Source organism: Mesocricetus auratus, unplaced genomic scaffold, assembly GCF_017639785.1.
Source record: "Mesocricetus auratus isolate SY011 unplaced genomic scaffold, BCM_Maur_2.0 Super-Scaffold_100018, whole genome shotgun sequence".
NCBI classification, from domain to species: Eukaryota; Metazoa; Chordata; class Mammalia; order Rodentia; family Cricetidae; genus Mesocricetus; species Mesocricetus auratus.
In genome coordinates, this window is record NW_024429199.1 from 2,688,636 (window position 1) to 2,714,132 (window position 25,497).

At 43.3% G+C, this 25,497-nt stretch overlaps 1 protein-coding gene across 1 annotated transcript in view; it reads left to right on the top strand.

The window, feature by feature from the left end:
* The window catches only part of Fig4 (FIG4 phosphoinositide 5-phosphatase), a 101,343-nt gene that overhangs the window by 26,812 nt on the left and 49,034 nt on the right, over positions 1-25,497 (top strand). The window contains exons 4-13 of the mRNA XM_005073240.4: positions 2,796-2,952; positions 4,994-5,044; positions 8,536-8,684; positions 10,496-10,624; positions 13,816-13,916; positions 14,403-14,565; positions 14,957-15,054; positions 21,978-22,111; positions 23,102-23,218; positions 24,595-24,640. Coding sequence (XP_005073297.1) covers positions 2,796-2,952; positions 4,994-5,044; positions 8,536-8,684; positions 10,496-10,624; positions 13,816-13,916; positions 14,403-14,565; positions 14,957-15,054; positions 21,978-22,111; positions 23,102-23,218; positions 24,595-24,640 — 1,145 coding nt within the window. The remainder of the gene's footprint in view (positions 1-2,795; positions 2,953-4,993; positions 5,045-8,535; positions 8,685-10,495; positions 10,625-13,815; positions 13,917-14,402; positions 14,566-14,956; positions 15,055-21,977; positions 22,112-23,101; positions 23,219-24,594; positions 24,641-25,497) is intronic.

Consider the following 25,497-nt stretch of genomic DNA (forward strand, 5'->3'; position numbering starts at 1 on the left):
GAAAACGCCCTACAGACTTGCCTCTGGGCCAGTCCTAGAGAAGCAGTTTCTTGATTAAGATTCCATCTTGCCAGTGACTCTACTTGTACCAAGTTGACATAAAATCTAGCCAGCACAGACAGTGACCACTTTCTTATTCAGCGAGAAAGGTTTCTCAGCATCGCAGAGGTAAAGCATTCTATCCTCACTGTGTAGTGTAAACCAGTGTGACTCAGATGATGTTTATAGCAGGTTCATCAGAACTTCAGATAAGGGACTCCAAGCTGTGCTAGCATTGTTTTCAGGGAGATTGGACTGTTAGTCTACTTCAAAGACCCTGTTGCCCTCTCTCTCTCTCTCTCTCTCTCTCTCTCTCTCTCTCTCTCTCTCTCTCTCTCTCTCTCTCTCTCTCTCTCTTTCTCTCTCTGTCTCTTTCTCTCCAAGATAGGGTCTCACTGTGTAGCCTTGTCTGGCTTGGAATTTGCTATATAGACCAGGCTGGCCCCAAACTCACAGAGCTTTTCCTGCCTCTGCCTCCTGAGTGCTGGGATTAAAGGCGTGGCTCCACCCCTGGCCTGATGTTCTCTGAGTACAGTCTGCTTTAGCCTGAGGCTGCTCCTTCACTTTTATTCAAGCTCTGTCCCCTTTTCCTTTCCTATAGTTAGATACTCTGTAGTCCCTTCATTGTGATAGATGGTTAAGCCTGTCTTTACTGTCTAATGACACACTAGTTACTTTTTCTCATGGTTGTGACAAAAGAAAGGTTTACTTGGCTCACAATTGGAGGGTGCAGTCCTTCATGGCAAGGAAAGCCTGCCAGCAGTGGCATGAGGCAGCTGGTCACATTGCATCCACAGTCAGTTAGAGAGGAATGGACCTGGTGCTCATCTCTCTTTTTCCTGAATTCCTTTTCCTTCAGCCCTGCCCCTGGTCCATAGCTGGCACGGCTCTCTTTCAGAGCGAGCCTTCCTGCCTCAGTTTATCCACTCTGGAAATGGCCTCACAGTCTTGTCCAGAGATTCCTCCCCTAGGTGATTCCGAGCCCTGCCATGCTGACAAGGATTATCCATCACAGACAGCTCTGCACCTGATTGGCTGAGGACAGAGGAAAGACATTCATATAGACAAGGCAGCTCTAGCGCTATAATTGTACAGCCCAGTCATAGAATACTAGCTGAGTCATGTTGGAGTTTGTATTGCTTAGGTCCAGAATGGGCAGGAGGGATTTCCAGGGGCACAGCAGATTTACACTGCATCCTGAGGATGGACTGAGATACGGTGGAAACAGGGAAGAAAGGAGAGACTCTACAGGAGTGACAGCAGAGGCCATAGGCACAAAGATGCCTCCGAGATCTGGGCCTTTGGGAAGTAGTCATCATGGCAAAGATAGATTGCTCAGGGATTTGGGAACTTAAAAATAAAAGAATAGAGACGCTTCTCTATTGCTGGAAATCTGAGTGTTTCTTAAACCCACTGGATGAGGTATAAGATGAACTAGACCATTGCTACTGATATTAACGATTAATGTGAACTTTATGTCATTTCAAGTTTCCAATGAACACTTTCTGTTTTAACTGTTTATTGAAACTTTTACTGTATCCTGCCATATTTGAATTATTTTTTTCTCAATGTGGTGTCACAGCTTGCATATCCTCTTTTAGACCTATTTTGGGTCTTGGTAGCCCATGAAGACATTGGTAAGGCATGTGTAATGGGTAAGCTCGATTGGCAATCTGAGGGGATTTAGAGTTACCATGAGAACACTCCCTGGGCATGTCTAAGAGTGTGTTTCCAGAAAGGCATAGCTGAGGAGGGAGGGCCCAGGCAGAATGTGGGCAATGCCATCCTATATGCTAATGTCTCAGAATGATGGAGGAGAGCTCAGGGCAGAATTTGTCTCTCTGCTCTTTCTCTGCGGATGCAGTGCAGCCAGCCCCTTCCTCCCAATGCTTCTATGCCATTTCTCATTCACCATGCGGTCTGCCTCTCCTCAGTGAGACAGACTAAATGTTCCTTCCTTAACACCCAAAGTAACTAATACAGCATGATTGGCTTCTACGCTGGCCTTCTACAGAGTCTTAGGTCCTTGAGGATCCTTGTTGGTTGGATATGTGTTTATGGGTCCTAGCATGCTTGTTTAATATCACATGAGTTCATATGTGTCAATTGTAAGTTCCATGTATGTTAAATTCTACTTCAGGTGCTGATAATATTTTACACTTAAAAAAGATAAGAAGAAATATGTCTTAAGTACAATATTTCTTTTAACTTACTAATTACTTAGTAGTCTAACCTTATTCTTTTGATGCTATTTTGCTATAACTTAAAATATTTATTTTTATTAAATTTTCATTACTTTATGTATGAGTGTTTTGTCTACATGCATGTCTGTGTACCATGTGAATGCTTGGTAACTGTGAAGGCCAGAGGAGTTTGAGGCCAGCATAGGTTACATGACCCTGTCTCATGTATAAAGAGTATACTGTTAGATATGCAGCATGTGCATAGAGTACATAGTGTGGATAACTGGCCACCATACAGCTGAAGATGACCTGCTTCCGTCCCAAGGGATGAGACGATAGGTGCATGTTGCTGTGCCTGATTTTATGCAGTGCTGGGGACTGAACCCATAGCTTTGCACATGCTAGGCAAGCCCTCTACCAACTGAACTGATCGCCAGCCCCCCAGTAATATTCTAGGCTATATAAGTGACAAAAATTTATATGCTGTAAAGAAAATATTAAAGTAGGAAATGTGTAAAGTCTTTGGTAAATATGTATCTAAAATAATATGACATCATATTTATTACTGCACAGGTTTTGTCAGGTTTTTAGAAGGCTACTATATTGTGTTAATAACTAAGAGGAGGAAAATGGCAGACATTGGAGGTCATGCGATATATAAGATTGAAGATACAAATATGATTTATATTCCCAATGACTCGGTTCGGATTACTCATCCCGACGAAGCTAGGTATGTACTAGTGCTGACAACTTTCTATTTATTTCTGACAGCAGTAGAACCAGAAAAATACAAATGTTTAATAAAAACATCAAATGTTGGGTTAAAATTCCAGTTTCTGTTCATGACTGTAAAAGTCTTTTGTAACAGTTTAGACAGGGATACTCTATTGTGGATAATGTCTACATACTCCACAGTATAAATAATAAGATACTTTCATTTTAAGGTTATTCAATCACTATATTAAACAACATGACAGAGCATAACTAAGTTCTAAACTACTACCAACTATAAAGATTTCTTCTAATTTTAATTATATGACATCAACTAAATGCTTCTAACTTTAATGTATCAATTTGATGATAATTTATCTCACATTCCCAAATCTCCACTAATTTCACCAAACCTCTAAGATATTTGAGATCCACAGAAAATCATGGAATAAAGACAGCCAAGTGACCACCAGTATGCACTTCTTTAACCCCACACGAGGCCCCTCTGCTTAGACGTATGCCTCCCCTCTCCTAAACCCATATGCAAACTCCATTTCTAAGTTGCGTCACTGAGAAAGCCTAATATGCAAACCTGAAATCTGAAGCTGTCCTGAGCACTGACATGATGTCACATGGCGAACCCACAGCCCACTTCCAATGACGTGTCACAGTCAAAGCAGGTACACTCACTGGCTGTATAAAATAATAAGGTGCGTGAGAAACACAATTTAATTCTGTGTTTAGACTTGAGTTCCATTCCCAGGTTACTTCATGTGTTTACATGTATATTCTAAAAAGAGCAAAATATGAAACACTTCTGGTCCCAAGCATTTCTGACAAGTGATACTTAATTTATATCAAGAGACCCTAAATTTAATATTAATTTGGTACCCTTAGTTTATAGTCCATATCCTTCCTAAAATTGTTCCAATAAAGCCCTTATAGCTGTGTATGTGTGTATACGCACACATTTCTTTCAGAATCTAATTGAAATTCACAGGTTGCACCTGTTATATTGGTTCTGAAATGTACAACAGTCCCCTAGTTATTCTTTTCTTTCTTAATTTTCCCTTCTTTCTTTGTTTCTTTCTTTCCTTTTTTTTAAAGACCAGGTTTCTCTGTATTCCCAGCTATCCTGGAACTCACTTTGTAGACCAGGCTGGCCTGGAACTCACAGATCCTCCTGCCTCTACCTCCCAAGTGCTGGGATTAAAGGCGTGCGCCACCACTGCCCAGCTGCAGGTCTTCTAGTTTTTCTTTGATGACTTACACATTTTTAAGGGTCCTGCATGACTACTGTCATGTAAAAGGTCCCACAATATGGATTTGTCTGATTATTTCTTATGCTTGTAACATTTTCAGCCAAACTACTGAGGTATCTGTGTTATTCCCATTGCTCTGCATTAAAAGGGGGCGTTAGGGCTGGAGAGATGGCCCCATGAGTGAAGTGTTTACTACCCAAGCATGAGGACACAGCAACATAAAAATCCAGGTGTGACTGCAGGCTCTTTAACCCCAGAGCTAGAGGGCGAGGAGACAGAAGCATCACTGGGACCCTCTGGCAGCCATTCTAGCTGGGAAAACAGCAAGCTCTGGGGTCAGGGTGGGTGAGAGTCCATGTCTGAAGGGAACAAGGCAGAAGTACTATGGAGGGACACCCACCACCCAGCCCCTGCTTACCTGCACACTCACCCACTACCCTCATCTGTTTTCATGCTAAAATTCTTTCCAACTTAAAGCTCTGTAACCCACAGAATTTGTCAACTTTGTAACTGTCTTTTCTCTATCATCTGATGATTTGTACAGCTCACTGGAACAACCAAACTGTCTTTATTTCTCCCTTGTTCCCAGCCTATGCCCTACCCATTTGAGAATACTGTCACTACACAAGTAAGCTAAGGGTCTCAAGGGATGGTTGGCATATGCATACCCATGCCAGACATGGCTGCGGTTCCTCAGCCCAGTGAGCACACTTACTAATGTAAGGATACCCTGACTGTATGTTAAGCCATGAAAAATAATAACATTTCATGTTCTTAACATGCTTCCATTTTTTTTAGATACCTAAGGATATTTCAAAATGTGGATCTCTCTAGCAATTTTTACTTTAGGTAAGTTTGAGCCTAAGTTTACTTGTATTAGTCACTTTAATTTTATTAGATTATAGAAAGAATTGGAATACAATAAATAACTAGATTATTTCATCTAAAATCATTAAACTCTATGAATTTCTTCCTTTAAAAAGACCTGATTCTTGAAAATTTAAATGGATGAGTTTAAAGGTATTTGTTATCACTATAAAAAATCACTATGAAACAATCTCATTTTGGAACTTTAAATTATAAAAATGAAATTGTAATGCAGAGTTGTAACAGTGCCATAGTTCAGTTTCCGTGATCTGGCAAAATCAAGTAGAAATTAATTAGAAATACGTAAAATATTGTGACACTGATAAATTAATAGTTTTACATAAGAATGTTTTGGGAGAGAAAATAGAAATCTCTTTTGGTATAGAGAGATTTGTGGAGATCTGTTTAACATAGCTAGCAAGCAGACAAACCAAACAGATAATTAATCAAATAAGCAAATGGCAGACTGTTATGACAGTGGTAAGATGGTGATGGGACCAACGTGCAGGCTGGGCAGAAATTAGTACTGTGATTAAAAAGATGATTCTGTCTGCTGTAGTGTCCAGACTGAAGGGTAGACTGCAAAACAGTGTTTGCCAATAGTGACCTGAGTCAGGCCAGAGAGAGACAGAGCCTTCACCAATCAGCACCCAAGTCAGGCTAGGGGAGAGAGAGAGAGAGCCTTCACCAATCAGGACCCGAGTCAGACCTGAGAGAGCCTTCACTAATCAGGACATGAGTCAGGCCAGAGAGAGACAGAGCCTTTACCAATCAGCACCCAAGTCAGACCAGGGGAGAGAGAGAGAGAGAGAGAGAGAGAGAGAACCTTCACCAATCAGGACTGGAGAGAGGGCCTGCAGTGTCTGCACACATCAGTGCTGTGCACAAACCAGGTGCTTTGTATCTTTAAAGGTTTGTCTTTAGTTGTTAATAGAGTCAATGTTTCTTTATGTAAAGCTAAAATTATTACATTATAGAACAAAGCGTTCTCAATGAAGTGATTTTTATCCTCAAGTGTTTAGTGGTTGTGTATTTCCATGCATTTGTCTTTATTATCTAGTTTTCATAAGGTTGTGTAATTTTATGCTTATAGTGTCTGAGTTAATACTGAAGCTTGGGTGCACAGTTTCTAATGGGCTCCTATGTCACTCCTGGCCATACTGAACTCTAATCCAGTCATTCCTTAAGTTAAAATACTTCCAGTTTTTGGGTTTTGTAAGTAGGGTTTGAAGAAGGTTATGCTACACTCCCAAGACTCATGTGTAATAAAAGAGTTACTTTAAGCAGGACGAATTGATTGTTGAAAACCAGAGACTAGCTTGTTGTTGGTGGTGGTGTTTTGAGACAGGGTCTCACTATGTAGCCAGGCAGGGTCTGAACTTGAACCTTTCCCAGCCTGCACATGCTGGGATCCCAGGGATCTTAGTTACGTTTTCTATTGCTATGAAGAGATACCATATCTGCAGCAACTCTTATAAAGGAAAACATTTAATTGGGGCTGGCTTATAGTTTCAGAGGTGTAGTCCATTTTCATCATGGGGGACATGGTGGCACTCAGGCAGACATGTGCTAGGGAAGAAGCTGAGAGTTCTACATCTTGATCCCCAGACAGCAGGATGGGAACTGAGACAACTTCCTCTACCAATCCCACACCTACTTCAACCAGGCCACACTTCCTAATAGAGCCTCTCCTTATGAGCTTATGGGGGCCAATTACATTTAAACTACCACACCAGGCCGGCACCACCATGCTTCAGGCTGCACATGCTGGGATCTCAGGCTTGCACCACCGTGCCCAACTGGAAACCAGCTTCTTAATCAGCCCATCTCCCCTCTAGGCTAAGTGCTAGTAAATGGATCTGTTAGGCAAAGGTGCTAAAACCTACTTTTATAGACAAAACTGGAATTCATTGCAGTCAAATTATGGAAATAAACTGGAGAAATAATAATTAATGTGTGTGGCTCTTCCAGGAGAATTGTAATACTTAAGATATTGCTTAAATATTACACTTACCTTTGAGATAGCTTCTGAAATTCTGTGTTATAATGGGTAACTAGAAATACTTAAGAGTTGTTGATCTTTATTGCACATATGAATTCACAGAGACCATGGTAGCACCAGTTGAGGTTTCTACCAGCTGAGGTGCTAAAAATGAAGGGAGAAATGAACACATGTCTTCATCCCCAATTGATAACCACTTGCAAATGAAAATTTTGTTTCCTTCAAGGGAGTCTCACTGGGAAAACAAACTACTCTTAAGGGTAGACTGTGTGTCCAGCAGCAGATGGCCAACAGAAAATGAACTCTACATCAAATTTGAAGTTCCTTGTCTCATAATGTCATGCCAGGGCTCTTCCTTTTATTTTTTAATTATCTTACTATTTTTTATTATATATATAAGATCCCTTTCATATATATTATGGCTTCCAGTTTAGTGTCTTTATGGGATTCATGAGTGTGTGAATGAGTAGTCTCTGTTTCTTGTGCCTTCTCTTGGATTCTTTTCCCTGTTTGTCTTGTCCAATTCATGTGTATTAGTTTTTTTTTTTTTTTTTTTTTGGTTTTTACGAGACAGGGTTTCTCTGTTTTGGAGGCTGTCGGTCCAGCCTGGCCTCGAACTCACAGAGATCCACCTGCCTCTGCCTCCCGAGTGCTGGGATTAAAGGCATGTGCCACCAACACCCAGCTGTGTGTTAGTTTTTTTATAATTTATATTTATTGTATTATTGGCCCATAGAGAAGCCAATTTGTTTTCTAATGAGAGACAGAAAGGGGGTGGATCTGGATGGGAGGGAGGTAGGGAGGAGCTGGGAGAGTAGAGGTAGGGGTAATCAGGTTATGTTATGTGAGAAAAATCCTATTTCCAGTAAAAGGAAAAAAATGTTGATCTAATGAAATCAGAATTATCATAGGGTTTTTTTTTTTTTTGGTCCAAAGACCAAATTTTATTTATACAGAGGCTGTTGTAATTTTATATGATTTTTATTTTCCTAGAACATGTTTCACTGTAGTAGCTTACATTATATGCTTATACATTATAACTTTGTAGTTACGTCTGCTAAGGTGTAAGCTGTGGTAGAGCCATGCACTGTGGATGACGATGCTGTACTTTACTATCTGTAGAAGCACATTCATGGACATGGGAAAGCTCAACTTATGTGATATCAGACTTAGATTGATATCATCACGAAGCAAAACAAAACAAAACATGTTGTACCACTCAATGAACATACATGATCCACGTCATAACTATTTCTAGTGCAAATGTGTAAGTTGGGTGGTGAGGTTTTTGTTTAATTTCCAGTCGTGTTTGTATTTGGCTGTGGTTTGAAGTGCTCATTTAATAGCGTTGCTTCCAAGTGAAAGAACAGGTGCAAAGTCATTTAGCTCACAGATTGTAATTCCTCTTGGGAGTCAAGACTGTGAGATATCTTTGCTTGTGTAAATTCTTACATCTGAATTCTCTTCTCAGTTACAGCTATGATTTGTCCCACTCGCTTCAATATAATCTTACCGTCTTGCGAATGCCCCTGGAGATGTTAAAGTCCGAAACATCCAAGACTCGCCAGGAGAGCTTTGACATCTTTGAAGATGAAGGGTTAATTACACAGGGTGGCAGTGGTAGGTGATTCCTGCATACCTAATATATGCTAATGTGACACTGCATTAGATGCTCTCACATTTCTCATTCCTTGTCCCTTGGTGGTCTTTATTCTTACATGGGTTGTTTTGGAGACATGAACGTGACCGATTCACTTGTAAAGCCATCGTTAATCACCGTGTGATTTTATTTATAAGCCAGATAGAAATTATATGTTGTCAGTTTCTAGAAGTTGTTCATACATTTTTTAATGGAGCACATTCAGATCCAGTCTTTTGGTGAAGTTTTATAGAGAATTACTCTTTGAATACTGTAGAGTGCACACCATCTTATTTTCCTTCATAGAGAGTAGTCAATTATGAGTCAAGACTGGGGCAAAAATTACCATGGGTTGCCTGTTACGTGCTGGATATTGACACATAATTTCCGAACCACATAAAACCTCAGCTGGGTAGGTGTAGGCCAGTTGTACAGAAATAAAGACCAAGGAGGAACCTGAGGCCCAGAGATGAAGATCAAACAGTCAATGTCCAGAGGCCACTGATACTGTGACTGGTCTCAGCTTGACATAGCCGTCTCTCTCGGGCCCAGCTTCTTGCCTGGCACCATCAGGCCATTGCTAGAGCCAGTATGACTAGCCTAAGGGGTCCCTGGATCTGACTAAGCCAGGCACCCAGTGCCCTTCGGCACCTTAGTCAGCACCTTTATTGCCAGATTTCTGGGTTTGGTCTAGAACTAGCAAAGCAACGACTTGTTATTGTGAATGTTGTGACAGAGTCCTTTCAAGTGCAAAGTTACAGTGCTTTAGCTGAAGAAGGCCAACTGTGGAAAAGTTGTAAGCAAGTGATAGCTTTGGGTCCCTTGCTTCATGCAGCCTAAATGTTAATGATGAAGATGCAGGTGTAGAGGCAGAATGCGCTCTAAAATAGATGGAGGTTTGACCCTGAAGGATGTGTGGGAAGGGGCCCAGCCTGTTTTCAGCTGACTGTTGCCCCTGGCCTTGCACTTAGGGAAACTGGTAGGAAACGGGGAGTGAGGGAGGTTTGACAAAATCTCCACCAAGTCTCCGGCGCACCAGGAAGTGTGTTAAGGACTTCATATAAGCTCTTCAGTGCAAACATCTCTGAGATGAACAGGAGCATTTCTGGCTTACAGACTATGGAGATGCTACAAAGTCCTACTTGAAGTAGCTATTGGCAAACACACTAATTAGCCAATTAAAAGTATCTATGTCCCTTTGTTAGGAGGTGACCAAGAGAGGAATGATGCCTCTGAAAAGTCTTTTGGTGCTAGAGCTCAGGGGTACAGCACTTTTAAAGACAAAAAAAAAACATAATTAAGTCAGTGTTTGAAGGGGGTATTCTTAGGTATTTTAGTTTTATGTTTTGTCCTGCACAAACATCACTTACTCTGGTTAATACATCTGGACTATGGTCAGGGCATGGACAGCCCCAAAAGCGTTGCCAAATGGACATGGCTGGGGTGGAAGGCCAAGGAGGGTCTAGAGAGACACTAAACAAAGTCAGGGCAAGATGGCGTCACCTCAGCCATCTTAATACTAAATCACTGTGTAAAGTGGCAGAGTTGGAGAATGTCTGATGAAACACTGCCTCCCTCCCTCCGCCCCTGGGCATGCTCTGATTGCTCCTCTCTTGCAGGGACTCCTGTAGCCCAGGCTGGCTTCAAACTTGCTTGAGGATGACCTTGAACTCCCCCTCCTATTTTCTCCTCCCCAAAACTGATGTTAAAAACAAAAGTAGAAGAACTTAAAAATGTGCCGGATGTCAGTCAATGTCCTCATTTTTTTCTTTGCCAACTTCTGTTTTTTCAGGTGTATTTGGGATCTCCAGTGAGCCTTATATGAAGTATGTGTGGAACGGTGAACTTCTGGATATAATTAAAACCACTGTGCACCGTGACTGGCTGCTGTATATTATTCATGGGTTCTGTGGGCAGTCAAGTATCCTTTTTAAAAACACTTAAGATGCGCATCATTATGCTGTGCCAGTGTGTAGAAAGATCATACATTATAAGAGTATAATTAATTGCCAACCTGTGTACCTACACTAGTTAAGGTTACTACTACTGTGATGAAACGCTATGACCAAACCCATCACCTAACTTGGGGAGCAAAGGGTTTATTTGGTTTATGCTTCTACATCACTACCATCATGGAAAGAAGTCAGGACTGGAACTCAAGCACACAGAAACCTGGAGGCAGGAGCTGATGTAGAAGCCATGATGGGTGCTGCTTACTGACTTTCTGTTTTTGGCTTCCTTAGTCTGCTTTCTTGTAGAACCAGGGCTACCAGCCCAGAAGTGGCTCCACCCACAATGGGCTGGGCCCTCCAGCATCAATCGCTAATTAAGAAAATATCTTACAGGCTTTCCTGAAGCCCAGTCTCATTGAGGCCTTTTTCAATCAAGGTTGCCATCTCTCAAATGATTCTAGCCTATGTCAAGTTGACATAAAACTAGCCAGCAGGAAAACTTCGTCATGTGAGTAGAAATACAATGAAGAGTGCAGACTCTGTGAGCCCAGAAAGACTATGAATATCAAGGATAAAAGAGCCATGTGCACAGTATTTTACTATAGCCAGTGAGGATCGTGAATGTCTGGAGAAGGAATGTAATGCCTGTTAGGTGGGAAGAACGTGGCAGGCTCATGAGAACAGACCTTGACAAAAGCCATAAACATAAATCAGGTCCTAGCACTGAGTACAGAGAGAGGTCACAAGTTGGACAAGCACCATGAGGGTAGACCTAAAAAAATAGCTGTTTTCTTTTGATGTGTATGTACACTCCAGGGAGATGAGATTTGTCTTAGTTAGGGTTTCTATTTCTGTGAAGAGACTCCATGGCCACAACTCTTATAAAGGAAATGATTTAGTTGGGGCTGGCATACGGTTCAGAATTTAGTCCATCATCATGGCAGGCATGAAGAAGACATGGCACTGGAGAAGGAGCTGAGAATTTTACATCTTGAGCCACAGGCAACAGGAAGTAAACTGTCTCCCTGGGTGTAGCTTGAGCATAAGAGACCTCAAAGCCCACCCGTGCAGTGACTCACTTCTTCCCACAAGGACACACCTACTCCAACAAAGCCACACCTCCTAATAGTGCCACTCCCTATGGGGGCCATTGTTTTCCAAACACCACAGGACGACATGGGAAAGATGAGAGTAGGACTAGCTTGCCTCAGTGGTCAGTTGCTGCTCACCAGGTTGCCTTCATCAGTTTGGTTCAGGAAAGTTTAGCTCAGGAAGGCGGCATGTATAAAGTAGTCCATGAAGCTTGAGTTGACAGCCATTTTCCAGCTGCATGAATTAAAATGGGGTGAGGGACATGTATAGAAAAGGCTGCAGTAGTGGTTGAGGCTTGATGAGGTAGAGACCTGCCTTGGGAAGGGCGGGTTGATCCCTGAGTGAGGCCATTGAGCTCACTTTGATGCCAACGTGGTTTTCCTCCTCAGGTTAACTTTTCATTAATTCTCACTAATGGTGAAAGCTTCCAACAGGCTGTCGTTATGTTGTGAGGAGGCAGGCAGGACATGCGACCTAGCAGTGGTTCATTCCCCTTGGTACTCTTTGAGACAACAGAGGGTATTTGTGAATTCAGTTTTTGCTTGATACTTTCTCCTTCCATCTTAGGCTTTTGAAAGCCTACAGTAAAATCGTGAAAGGAATAGTTTAAGTGGGTGAGGTGGCCATCATTGCGCCTTCTTATCCTCTCTGGAGCGTTCAGTGGTAGGGGCAGCCTCAGGGCAAAGCCTTGAAGAGCCACAGTGCTGCTTTTTCTGTGATAGTGGTGGCGGGTGAGGTGGGGTGTGGTGGGCATGTAGGAGGAGGCAGAACCAGAGACTGAAACAGAGGGGGTGGGGGGCACCTGGCTCAGTACTTTATAACCACTTCAGCCGCCTGACAAAAGTAGGTCCTGAATCACTTTGGTCTCTTTCCAAAAATACAATCTTCTGGGAAGAGTGTGATTGTTTCACCACCAAGGAGAATGTGCTACAGTATCTGAGGACCATTTCTAAAGTGTGGCTCTAGCCTGCTTTCTATTTGCTCAGGGCCTGGCATATGGTAATTATAAAAAATTTTGTTTTTAAAATAGTAAACGGCATCGTAGATTATCATTTTAAAGCTCATTAGTTGGAATGATGAGTCTGGGCTCTTGGTGATCAGTCATTTAATGAATTCTGGAAGCCTGTGTGGTGATAGGAGTAATTGCTGTTTATTAAGTGTTTCCGACAGGCCAGGCACCAGACATTTTACACCAGTTACCTCAGCTCATCCTCCCGGCAACCCGGCAGCCGTACAGGCTAATGATTCACTTTCCCAGGATGCTCATGACCAGAGAGAGGTGTCTCAGAGTTTGGATTTCTAGAGTTTAGAATATTTGCCTAAACGTTAGATAACTCAAGAATGGGCTTCAGGTTCGTTTATGTTTCATATATACCTTGAACATTAGGACTGAAGATATTTATGTGATATTTTTAGGATACTTATGTTGTGATTGACCCATAACACAAGTTCAGGTATAGAATTTTACAATTTGGGGTCATAATGGCACTAAAAAACTTCCAATTTCAAGGCTTTTTTTTTTAAACCAGGGTTGTTCAATCTATAGCTTTTTGATCCATTTATCAGTAGATGAGAGTATAACTCAGCTAAGTAAGATGACTTAAACAAGAGGACACTGTATGTTGATCAAGCAGTTCGTGGTGACACATTCAGCCTTTGGATTGTGTTTTCAGTATTATACCTACTGCTTTCCTCAGTATTAACAACTTTTCCTTAACTTACCCTTAACATTAAACGACACATGCCCTTGTGGGGAGGCATATTATACTAACAAGTAAGGAAGGGTTAGTTGTACTTCCTACATTTTACTTGGTTACAGGGAGGGACATATACAGTAACTTGTATATTTCCAGGGAGAGTCAGAAAAATTACCACTTGAGCAGGTTGGGTGTTGTCATCAGACCCGGACATATCTGAGGAACCACTGGGCACTGTGCTATTACATTCTTGGTGGGGCTTTTGGTGTCTTGAAGCTATTGGACAAGATGTATTAAATGCATAAAGGATAATGGCTGTTGTGGCTTTCTGTGCCAACCACAAGTGATGATGCTTTAACTTGGTTTCTAAGAGCTCTTAATCTATGGGCGACCAGTGTATGTGACTCTCATAGCCAGAAGATCCAGTAAGTTTGCTGGGACTCGTTTTCTCAAGAGAGGTGCAAACTGTGAGGTAAGGCAACAGACCACATTGCTGTAATGCTTCAATCTTTCACATCAGCTTTGTAACCCTAATCAATTAACTTCTTAACATCCTAATGGATATTTGTGTGTGTGTGTGTGCACAGGTACATCTGCTCTTTGGTTGTCAGATTGTAATTTCTTAGACCCTTGTGGTTTTTTTAATCTCCTGAATAATTTTACATAATTGTTTTTCTTTCCTCTGCCATCCTACCACTTATACTGGCCAAATTTCTATTTGCTATTTGTGTTGAGTAACTAATTTGATTTTTCCAACCTATTCTCTGCTGTCATTAATTGTTTTTCTTTATCGTGCTTTAATCTGCTTATTCCAGTGGGTACTCATTTATTGATGGTGTGTGGGCGACCTCTTTTAAGGTGTAAAAAGAATAGAAGTTATAATTTCATACATGTTCAGAATTTTTCATTTAAAACTTCTAAGAACATAACCCATCTTTAATTACTCCATTCTTTCCAGGGTGATGTTGCAAATGAAGTGGAGACTGAGCAGATCCTCTGCGATGCTTCTGTGATGTCTTTTACTGCAGGCAGCTACTCTTCTTATGTACAAGTTAGAGGATCGGTTCCCTTATACTGGTCCCAAGACATCTCAACTATGATGCCTAAACCACCTATTACATGTGCGTGGGCCAGTGTGCTGGGAGTTGCTTTTGTCTGCTGTCATTCAAGATGATGCTTGTTGTCACATAATAAGTGGTTGGGTTTGGGGAGATTTGGTCCTTTGAGGAGGAGCGTATGGAGGAGTGACTTCTATTAGCTTTCTGTAGTGAATTCATCCTTAGTTTTAACTGTTAGTAAATCGCATGTTATGTTGCTTTAGAAATGACAGAGTCATTCAGATTTAATAAGTATATGCTGAATGAGTGTCCGGTGAGTGCCTTGAGATTTGGGAAATGAAGGTGCCGGGTTAGTCGAATTGTATTTCTTTTGAACGTCTTTGAAAAGCCTGCACTTCTTTTATTTCTGCCTCACAGTTCCATTCAGGCACTTATCCCCCTTTCTTCTTCTCAGTGGACCAGGCAGACCCCTTCGCACATGTAGCTGCTCTTCACTTTGACCAGATGCTTCAGAGGTTTGGCTCCCCCATCATCATCTTGAATTTAGTGAAGGTATGATGTGCTCATCAAATATGCTGGGCCACCTTTCCTCAGACAGAAGGCATCAGCGGCAGTGCTTTGTCTTCCCCAGAGAAAGGGGAAGGAGGAGGATGGGGGAGGGAGGGAGAGGTGTCTGCCCTGCCCACTTACTGTGTTTATCATACTGTTCCTTGGCCTCAGGTTTCATGTGGCTCCTTCTGTCCCACCCTGGGGGACCAGAAGTAGATCCCTCTGGAAGGAAGGGTGATCTGGTCTACCAGGCTCCTGACTTCCTCCTGTGAACTGGGTCTGCATTAAATCCCTTTGTCTCAGAACAACTTGGGAATATAGATGAAGCTGCTAACCCTCACCTTCATACAGCTCACTTCCTTGGCAGTCTATAAGAACTGCAAACCAATGTGGAGCAGCAGGTGTGGTGTTACAGCTCTGGAGGGAAAGGGGAGGGGATCCCGACTGTTGGAAGTCAGGGTGTATATACAGCTGTGAGGAGAAGAGTATCCCGACTGTTGGAAGTCAGGGTGTATATACAGCTGTGAGGAGAAGAGTATCCCGACTGTTGGAAGTCAGGGTGTATATACAGCTGTGAGGAGAAGAGTATCCCGACTGTTGGAAGTCAGGGTGTATATACAGCTGTGAGGAGAAGAGTATCCCGACTGTTGGAAGTCAGGGTGTATATACAGCTGTGAGGAGAAGAGTATCCGACTGTTGGAAGTCAGGCTGTATATACAGCTGTGAGGAGAAGAGTATCCTGACTGTTGGAAGTCAGGCTGTAAGAGTATCCCGACTGTTAGAAGTCAGGCTATGCATAAAGCTGTGAAAGGGAAGGCATCCTGGACTCCTACAGCTGTGAGGAGAAGAGTATCCCGACTGTTGGAAGTCAGGCTATACCTGTTCAGGTGCGGGATCATCTTCCTACAGGATTTGGCAATCCCATTCTTCTCCCTCTGAGAAAACTGTTACAGCTGAGCTCTGATCCACTTTGCTAAGGGAGTCTCCCAGCACAGATTCTTCTCTGCTGTGGCAAAAGAAATTCTTTACCCAAAACTCATTCAAGAGATTTATTTCAGAGGGAGGTTCTCAGGAAAGTGGCTGCCTCTGCCAGGGTGGACAGGGCCCCTGCCAACTGAACAAGCACGGGGCTTACATAGGGCTTCTTAGGGTGGAGTTTTTCCATGCAGAAGGCTTTCAGGGTGGGAACTGGTCAGATTTCAATCCCCTGAACTTGGACAAGCTCAGAGATTGGCTATATTTTATGCTCAGGGATTGGTTGGTTTTGTACCGAGTTGGTCAGGGACAGAGTGTGTTTCTTTGGCTGTGGTTTCAAGGCCAAAGTGTGTTTCTTTGACTGGCTCTGGTTCAGGGTCAAGGTGGGTTTTTTTGCCTGGTCCTTTTACCCTACAATAGGACAAAAGGCTTTATACAGGAATGAGGTTCCAGAATCAGGTGGGCCCGTGAGAAGCTTAGGCAAGATAGAATAATGTCTCTCAGTTCTCAGCTTCTCCATCAGAGTATACTGACTGGTCCACATACCATGTGTGCAGGTCAGAGGCCTAGGGTAGAGGGCAAGATTATCCAACTTTATATAAATCCATTGTACCCAAGCGAATTGAAAGAACCTCAGCCAGTGGCTAAGAAGACCTTGAGAATATCAATGAAAAGGCTTTATTATATTGTGTCTGTGGCAGTGGCCAGCAACATACTGGTATATGAGATTATTCTGAGAGGTTGGTTAGCAAATGTCAGTTTAGTTAAAAATAGTCAACAATAATAACAAACCAAGGGATCCTTGTCCATTTAATTACTTAGCCAGTATTTTGGCAGTTTTATACTTATGAAGGCAATTGTACAAACAGTTCCTGCCTTTGTGAAACTACCAGTGTGAGGGAGGCAATGCTGGCCCAAAGCATAGCTGCCAATCGAGAAGCAAAGAAGGGCGTTCAATTGGAAGAAAAGGGCATGCGCACCCTGGTGTGTGTGTGCCCGTGTACATGTGTGTGTGTGTGCATGTGCGTGCGTGTGTGTGCCCGTGTACATGTGTGTGTGCATGTGTGTGCCCGTGTACATGTGTGTGTGTGCGTGTGCATGTGTGCCCGTGTACATGTGTGTGTGTGCGTGTGCATGCATGTGTGTGTGCCCGTGTACATGTGTGTGCGTGCGTGTGCGTGCATGTGTGTCCCTGTGTACCTCTTGTGTGTGTGCGTGTGCGTGTGTGTGTGCCTGTGTACCTCTGTGTGTGTGTGTGTGCGTGCGTGTGTGTGCGTGTGCATGTGTGTGCCTGTGTACATGTGTGTGTGTGTGCGTGCATGTGTATGCCTGTGTACCTCTGTGTGTGTGTGCGTGGGTGTGTGTGCGCGTGCATGTGTATGCCTGTGTACCTCTGTGTGTGTGTGTGCGTGCATGTGTGTGCCTGTGTACATGTGTGTGTGTGCGTGCGTGCATGTGTGTGCCCGTGTACATGTGTGTGTGCACATGTGTTTGCATGTGTGTGTACATGCATGTGTATGCCTGTGTACCTGTGTGTGTGTGTGCGTGTGCGTGCATGTGTGTGCCCGTGTACATGTGTGTGTGCACATGTGTTTGCATGTGTGTGTACATGCATGTGTATGCCTGTGTACCTCTGTGTGTGTGTGCATGCATGTGTGTGCCTGTGTACGTGTGTGTGTGCACATGTGTTTGCATGTGTGTGTACATGCATGTGTATGCCTGTGTACCTCTGTGTGTGTGCATGCATGTGTGTGCCTGTGTATATGTGTGTGCCTGTGTGTGCGTGTGCACATGTGTTTGCATGTGTGTGTACATGCATGTGTATGCCTGTGTACCTCTGTGTGTGTGCATGTGTACATGTGTGTGCCTGTGTGTGTACCTGTGTACATGTGTTTGCATGTGTGTGTACATGCATGTGTGTGCCTGTGTATGAATGTGTGCATGTGCATGCATGTGTGTACCTAGGTACATGTGCCCATGGGTGCTTGCGTGCGTGGGTGCGTGCTTGCGTGTGTGTGTGTGTGTGTGTGTGTGTGTGTGTGTGTGTGTGTGTGTGTAGGGGGCATGTGCTTGCTCCTTTCTGGCACCTTTCAATTTCTCTTTAATGTAAAAGTCATTGCTTTACAGTGGGGAGGCTTCACAGGAACAGAAGAGTCTGGTGTAACTTGACAGGAAACATTCAGACAGCATAAGAGTCAGTGTCAGGTTGACAAAAGTGGTTCTTTTTTTTTGTTTTTGTTTTTGTTTTTCGAGACAGGGTTTCTCTGTGGCTTTGGAGGCTGTCCTGGAACTAGCTCTTGTAGACCAGGCTGGCCTCGAACTCAGAGATCCGCCTGCCTCTGCCTCCCAAGTGCTGGGATTAAAGGCGTGTGCCACCAACACCCGGCAACAAAAGTGGTTCTTAAATGGACCATTCTGCTACTGCCTGCCTTTTCCCAGCAGGGCAGTGCATGGGCATACAAGCATAGATAAAAAGAGGTAACTGGGTTCATTTAGGTTTGCCAGACAGATACCTAAGAAAGATAGGATGGATGCCTTTGGATATTGGCAATGGTATGGCTGCTGTGGACAGTGAGAGCTGAGTGTGCTGAGGAGAAAGAGAGAAGGAAGGGCTTTTGGAGAGAGTAGAGCAGTTGGTGGCTTGAAGTACCTGTGAGGAAGAGCATTTAACATGAAAGCAATCTGAAAACAAAGGAGGCTCTGGGTGGGAAATATTGAAGGCAGAGCAGCTCCTGGGATCCCAGGATCTGAGGTGGGAGGGTGGGAAAGGGGGCTGAACCGGAGCACACAGGGTCTAGAGGTACGGAGGTTAGAGCACAGAAGGCCAGGCGAGGGAGGAGGTGGACACCTTCCCAAGAGGGGCCTGTGCAGTGCAGCTGAACGCACGGCTCAGGGAACAGCGTGTGTCCTATGTGTGCTTCTTCAAGAGCGTGGAGGAATGTATGGTCCCACAGTGGCAGGGACACAGGCAGTGTCCTTTCCTTTGGTTTCTGTGATCACATGCAGCCAGGGATTGACTTGATAGTCATTACGAAGATGACTATAATGTCTGCACACATTAATCCACATTAATGAAGAACTTGTTTATTCACGTCTCATTCCCTGTCTGCTTGGAGTAATGTGAGCTGGAACTGATAACACATAGCTTTGATTCAGTATTGAAAAGTAGCCATAATGTACAAAGTTGAAAATGAACGTGAAAACTTTAGTGAAAACATTTGTTGATTTGCTGCTAGCCCTGGTGGCACAGGCCTATGATTCCAGCTACTCAAGAAGCAGAGGCAGGGGGATCACAAGTTTAAGATCCATACCTGGGCTACAGAGTGAACTTTAGTCCAGCCTAAGCAGTTTAGTGAGGGTAGAGGCAGATGCCGCTGAGTGGTAGAGCACTTGTCTATGTGTGGAAGGCCCTAGATTCAGTTCCTGCCACTGTAAAGAACTGTGATAATTATGAGTGCTTCCCAGTAAGTATATATTATTAGTATAGAAGAAAATTACTGTTAGAGCTGTGAGTGATGAGCTATTACTGAAACATATACCTAGAACTAGATCTTGTTCATGCTTTATAGAGTGTAATTGAAAAGTCCTCGTTAAATAGAACCCTGAACCTGTAGTGCTTGGAATTCTCTGTTAATTGTACACATTAAAAGTGCTTTTTAATTTATGTGATTGAAACTCACTGAACTAGGCCTGCTTTGCCTCCCTGTAGTCTGCCAATGTAGTTTGAAAGGAGTTTTGCAAAAGAGAAAGAGTTTATTTGCAAGGCAGCCAATCAGGTGGCAACAGACTTGAACATATGCCTGGCAAGAGCTCAACCACTAAGCTACATCCTTAGTTCTGTGATCAGTAATTTTGTTTATAATAACAAGAAAATACTTCTTTTTTTCACTTGGTAGAAGTCTTGGTAAGTTGTGGTTAAGTCGTCAAAGAGTGCCTGTGTTCATAGGTGCTGGTGTCCATAGGATGCCTGTGTCCATAGGATGCCTGCGTCCATAGGATGCCTGCATCCATAGGATGCCTGTGTCCATGGGATGACTGTGTCCATAGGATGACTGTGTCCATAGAATGACCATGTCTATAGAATGGCCATGTCCATAGGATGCCAGTGTCCATAGGATACCCATGTCCATAGGATGCCAGTGTTCATAGGATGCCAGTGTCCATAGGATGCCCTTGTTTATAGGATGCCTGTGTCCATCATGTGCATAGGATGCCAGTGTCTATAGGATGCCCATGTCCATAGGATACCCATGTCCATAGGATGCCAGTGTTCATAGGATGCCAGTGTCCATAGGATGCCCATGCCCATTGGATACCTATGTCCATAGGATGACCATGTGCATAGGATGCCAGTGACCATAGAATGACCATATCATAGAATGACCATGTGCCTAGAATTACCTGTGTTCATAGGATGACTGTGTCCATAGGATGATGGTAACGAGGAAACACTTCTGGCTTCCTGTTCCCAAATTCCCGGTTGTGAGCCTCTTCCTCTCTTGGGCCCTCTGATACGCAGGATGTTTGCATTGGCTTGTGAAAGGGGTCTACAGCCCTTATGAGACTGAGTAGCATCTCAACACTAACCCAGTAAATACTGAACACAGCAGGTTCTATGGCCATGAAGGCTCAATAAATAATCTTTTCTTTCCATTCTCTCACAAAAGGGCATATTTCACACAAGAGTTTCAGAAAGGATCAACTTCCCTATTTAATTTAAAGAGCTTTTGAGAATTCCAGATATGTAACTTTCCAAGATAAACTATAAGCAAAGTACACTTTCACCCTAACTGATTCTTAATCCTGTTCTTAATTCTTATATAATGTATTTGTTTTATTTAGCTGTGCAAAATGTACCCTTGTTTGTTTCTTCAATGGTTATTAGTTTAGTTTGTGATAATTGAAAAGTAATCACCATGATTGAAAACAGCAGAAACATTTGATGTCAGCAGTGGTGCTGTGACATCTTTGAAGTATGTATGGCAGTTTGTAAGGAAGAACCTAATCAAAGTAATGGTACACATAGCTAATTTTTCTTGAAGACTCTGCTAAAAACTCACCATGCCTTTGTATAATTTAAACCCCACCTTAATGCTGTGAGGGAGACGCTGCTCTCCCAAGGAAAACTGACAGCCTTGCTGTGTGCCAACAGTCCAGGGCCACACAGTAGCACAGCCTTCTTCAGGGAGAGGCAGTAACCCAAGAGATGCCACAGGCAGGGAGGCAGGGAAGGCTCAGGCCCATGCATGCCTTTCAACCTCAGGCCATGCTGCCACAGTATGGAGGAGATGAAGTACCTATCCCTCTGCCTCATGGTTTGGCGTGTCGGATTTGCAAGTGCACTCTGCTGGCCTCTGTGTAGGGATCACCTGTCCAGAGCGTGCTGCTTTCTCTGCACCCCTGGCTGCAAAGGGCTTGATAAACTCTGAATGTATGGGCCAGGCATGCGTGGAGCACACAGGGGCTGCAGGAGATCAACAGGGACGACCCAGCCCCTCCAGCTCTTCAGAGCTGACTCACTCCATAAAAATCTCACAATTCACATTTACTGTTTTCATTTAGTGACTGGCTCTCACTTCAGTATTTAAGACAGACTTTTCTTACTAAGGTGAGGTGTGGTGCAAGCTACAGAGCTAGCTGAAAGGAAAAAATGGTTAAGTCTGTTTAAAGGTAATTGTAACTCAGATAGTTACACTTTTTAAAAGTAGATTGCTGACTTTATTTTATGTGTTTTACCTGCATGTATGTCACTGTGTGTATATTTGGTGCCCACAGAGGTCAGAAGAGGGTATTAGGTTCCCCTGGCACTGGAGGTATGGTTGGTTGTGAACCATCATGTGGGTGCTGGGAGTCAAACCTGGGTCCCCTGCAGTAGTAACATGTGCGGAGCCGTGGAGATGTCTCCTACTCCACATTTAAGATTTTGAGCTTATTTCAAATGTTTTATAAAGGAGCGAGAGAAGAGGAAGCATGAGCGGATTCTGAGTGAAGAATTGGTGGCTGCAGTCACCTACCTTAACCAGTTCCTGCCCCCGGAGCACACAATTGTCTACATCCCCTGGGACATGGCCAAATACACCAAGAGGTGAGAGAGCCTGGCTGCGTCTCCTTGGTGACACAGCCCCTTTAGCTTCCTTTTCTGAGCCGGAGCTGAGGTGGCGTCGAGCTGAGGTGGCATGGAGCACTTACACAAGCTCTTCCCTGTGCATCCTCACCCCTTCCTTTTTCCTTCTACCTGTTCTTAATGAAGACTCTGCTTTCAGGCAGCCCCTCTCATAGATGAGCGCTCAGTAACTCCTGATAGTAAATTCCAGCTCCTCTCTGTGTCGATCAGGCACCTTCAGGTTCCAAAGTGTTATAGCTTTAACTTATCCGGGGCTGCTATGTTTGAGAAAACCTGATCTTTGTGCCTAGCTAGTCCCACCCCAGGGTTGCGCCCCCCCCCCCCCCACCATTGACACATGCTTCCGATTCTCTCCCATCTCTCAAGATTTGGTTCACAACTAATCTTTTGTAAGAATTTTTTTTTCCATTGAACCTTGCATTGTTTACCATGCATCGTATAAATTCTGGGTTTATTTACTGCTGCTTTGTTGCCTTGTACGTGTTGTGTTTTTTTTCCCTGAATGGCTTATGGAATTAACACACCAGGCACACACATGCACCCACTTACTTGGAATGTGTTAGTTAAGTGATTGATGCAGTCATATTAATTTATTTTCCAATTTTGCTTTCCCTGCCTCTGCACTCTGCAGTCCTTGCCTGGTTATGTAGTGATTTGACTGACTGCTACTGAGGAGGGAAAGGCTTTGTTGAAAACCTCTCACAGGAATGTCTGGTGCCAAGACGGAGGGATGTACCAGTATTTGGTATTAAGTTACTGGTCTTACTGTTGCTGAGTACACGTTTTATTTCAACCTTAATTACTTCAGTGTTAGGTTATGTAAGCCACGCGATTCAAACAGTTAGACCCCTGAGCATTGTCACTGTTGGTGGTGTTTGCCTTAGGTGGACGGGAGAGTAAATGTGCGTTACACTGAGTTCTCATCTTTTCACTGCCCTCCCTCCCCCCCAGTAAGCTGTGCAATGTTCTCGATCGGCTGAATGTGATTGCGGAAAGTGTGGTAAAGAAGACAGGCTTCTTTGTAAACCGCCCTGACTCTTACTGCAGCACTTTACGGCCAGATGAAAAGTATGTACGATGTTAAAACTTAAGAGAAGAGATGGGGAGATAAAGCATTGCCGTGCAAGCTTGGGGACCGGAGTGCAGGCTCTAGAACTCCCACGAGAAAGCCAGTGGTGGCTTGTGCTTGTGGTCCCAGCACTGAGGAGGCAGAGACAGGAAATCCCTGGGGCTCACTCACCATCCCAGCCTAGCCTTCTTAGTGATCTCAGGCCGGGAGGGGGGGAGTGGGGGGGTAGGGGGGTCTTCTCTGAAAAAAACAAAGTAGGTGAGCACAATGGCTCAGTGGGTCAGGGCTCCTCCCACCAAGCCTGGTCCCGGGGCCCACACATTAGAAGGAAAGAAAAGACTCCCACATGTTGTCCTTTGACCTTGGTGTCCGGTACTATGAGGTACACAAGTGCCTTTCACTCCACACCACAAACACAAAGAAGACTTAAATCAAGGTATTTGCTCTTATGTACAAAATATCCTAGGGGTTGGAGAGAGGACTTAGTGAGAGCGCTTACCTCAAAAGCATGAGGCCCTGAGTGTGAACTGCCAGCACCCATGTGAAAAGCTGGCCATGGCTGTGTGTGCCTGTAACTCCAGAATTAGGAAGCACAGACAAGCAGATTCCAGGACCTTGCGGCATGTACACACAAACACACACACACACACACACACACACACACACACACACACACACAATATTCCAAGTACAGGAAGTCTATGCTAATTAGATAAATCCTGTGGTAGTGGTATATCCTCAGATGGAAGCCACAGGAGTCTTATCATTTGCTTTGTGGGATAAGCATTATATAAAACACACGTGTAAATAAATTTTTCTGTAGTGAATTCACTGTTTAGTGTTTAGAAAGAACAGGGAAAATTTCTGATTGACGATGTATGCTTTCCTGAATATAGAATTTGTTAACATGCTGCAGTGGTTTGCTCAGAACTCTTTTGTTATGGCTAATTTGTTGGCCATTTCAGATAAAGGTCTATTCCTTATCTATCTTTAAAGGAACCAATTGTTATGTATTCCCAGCATTTGACTTTCAGTTAACATAGTTAACTATGGTGGTGAAATGAAAAACCCCAAATCAACCATTAGTGTTTTATGTTTGGAAGAATCCTCCTGCTATAGCTTTCAGGGTTTGAATTGTAGGGAATCTTAATATACAGGGAGTGAACAAAGGTGTGGAGAAAGCTTTACTAGGAAGATGCCTGTAATTGTATGTGATGACAGATCTGAACTTAAGGAAAGCAGGGGGACTCTGATAGAGCACCGAGGGGGTGCGGTTAAAGGACAGCAAGGTACACTATGGGCTAGGGAGCCCGCAGCCTGGGTTAGTTCCTGGCACTGGAAGAAAATAAGATGTAAAATGTCTGTTTGTATCCAGGTGGAATGAACTAGGAGGCTGTGTGAACCCCACTGGGCGGCTGCAGGTACGGATAATATCATATTCACAGTGAACACAGTCTGTGCCAATGGTGTGTAATGTTCTGTAGGACTTGGGATTTGTTTTTCATTTCGTTTTGTTTGAGAAAGAGTCTCACTATGCATCCCTGGCTAGCCTGGTACTCACTATGTAGAGCAGGCTGGCCTTGAACTCACAGAGACTTCCTGCTTTCGTTTCCCAAGTTCTGGGATTGCAGGCATCTGCTGCCATACCCAGCTAAGTTTTTGTCATGTTTTCCTTAGGAACTGTTAAGAGGTATTTGATGCAAAATAATTAATAACTTGAAAATGATTTTTAAAAGCCTCCCTGCTATTGTTTAAATCTTTTATGAAGGTATATAGCTGATGCTATAGCCTATACATTTTCTTCATATAAATTTTTTATTACTGGAAATTAAAAGCAAGAATATAGGAATGATAGGTTAGACTGATTTTGGAAAATAAGCTAGTGTGTGTTATATTTATTAGCTATACTTAAGAATGATATGGCTTGGAACTGGAGTGATGGCTTTGTGGTTAAGAGTACTCTTGCTCTTCCAAAAGACCCAAGTTTGGTTCCCAGCACCCACCCCATTCCACACTTCTGTGGTATGGCTTTCAGCCACTAGTAACTCTAGCTCCAGGGAACTGATGCCATCTTTTGCCCTCTTAGAGCACTAGCACACACTTGGCATGCACGTACACACACACACACATACACACACACACCCTTAAAGAAATACAGCTTTAATCACTGAATATATGGTTTGTAAAATAAAGGAGCAATATCAGGTAAAAATCCATATTTTACTAATTTGTAAATACAGAAAATATTAGCTGTTTGCTTTATCTTGTTAAACCTTCA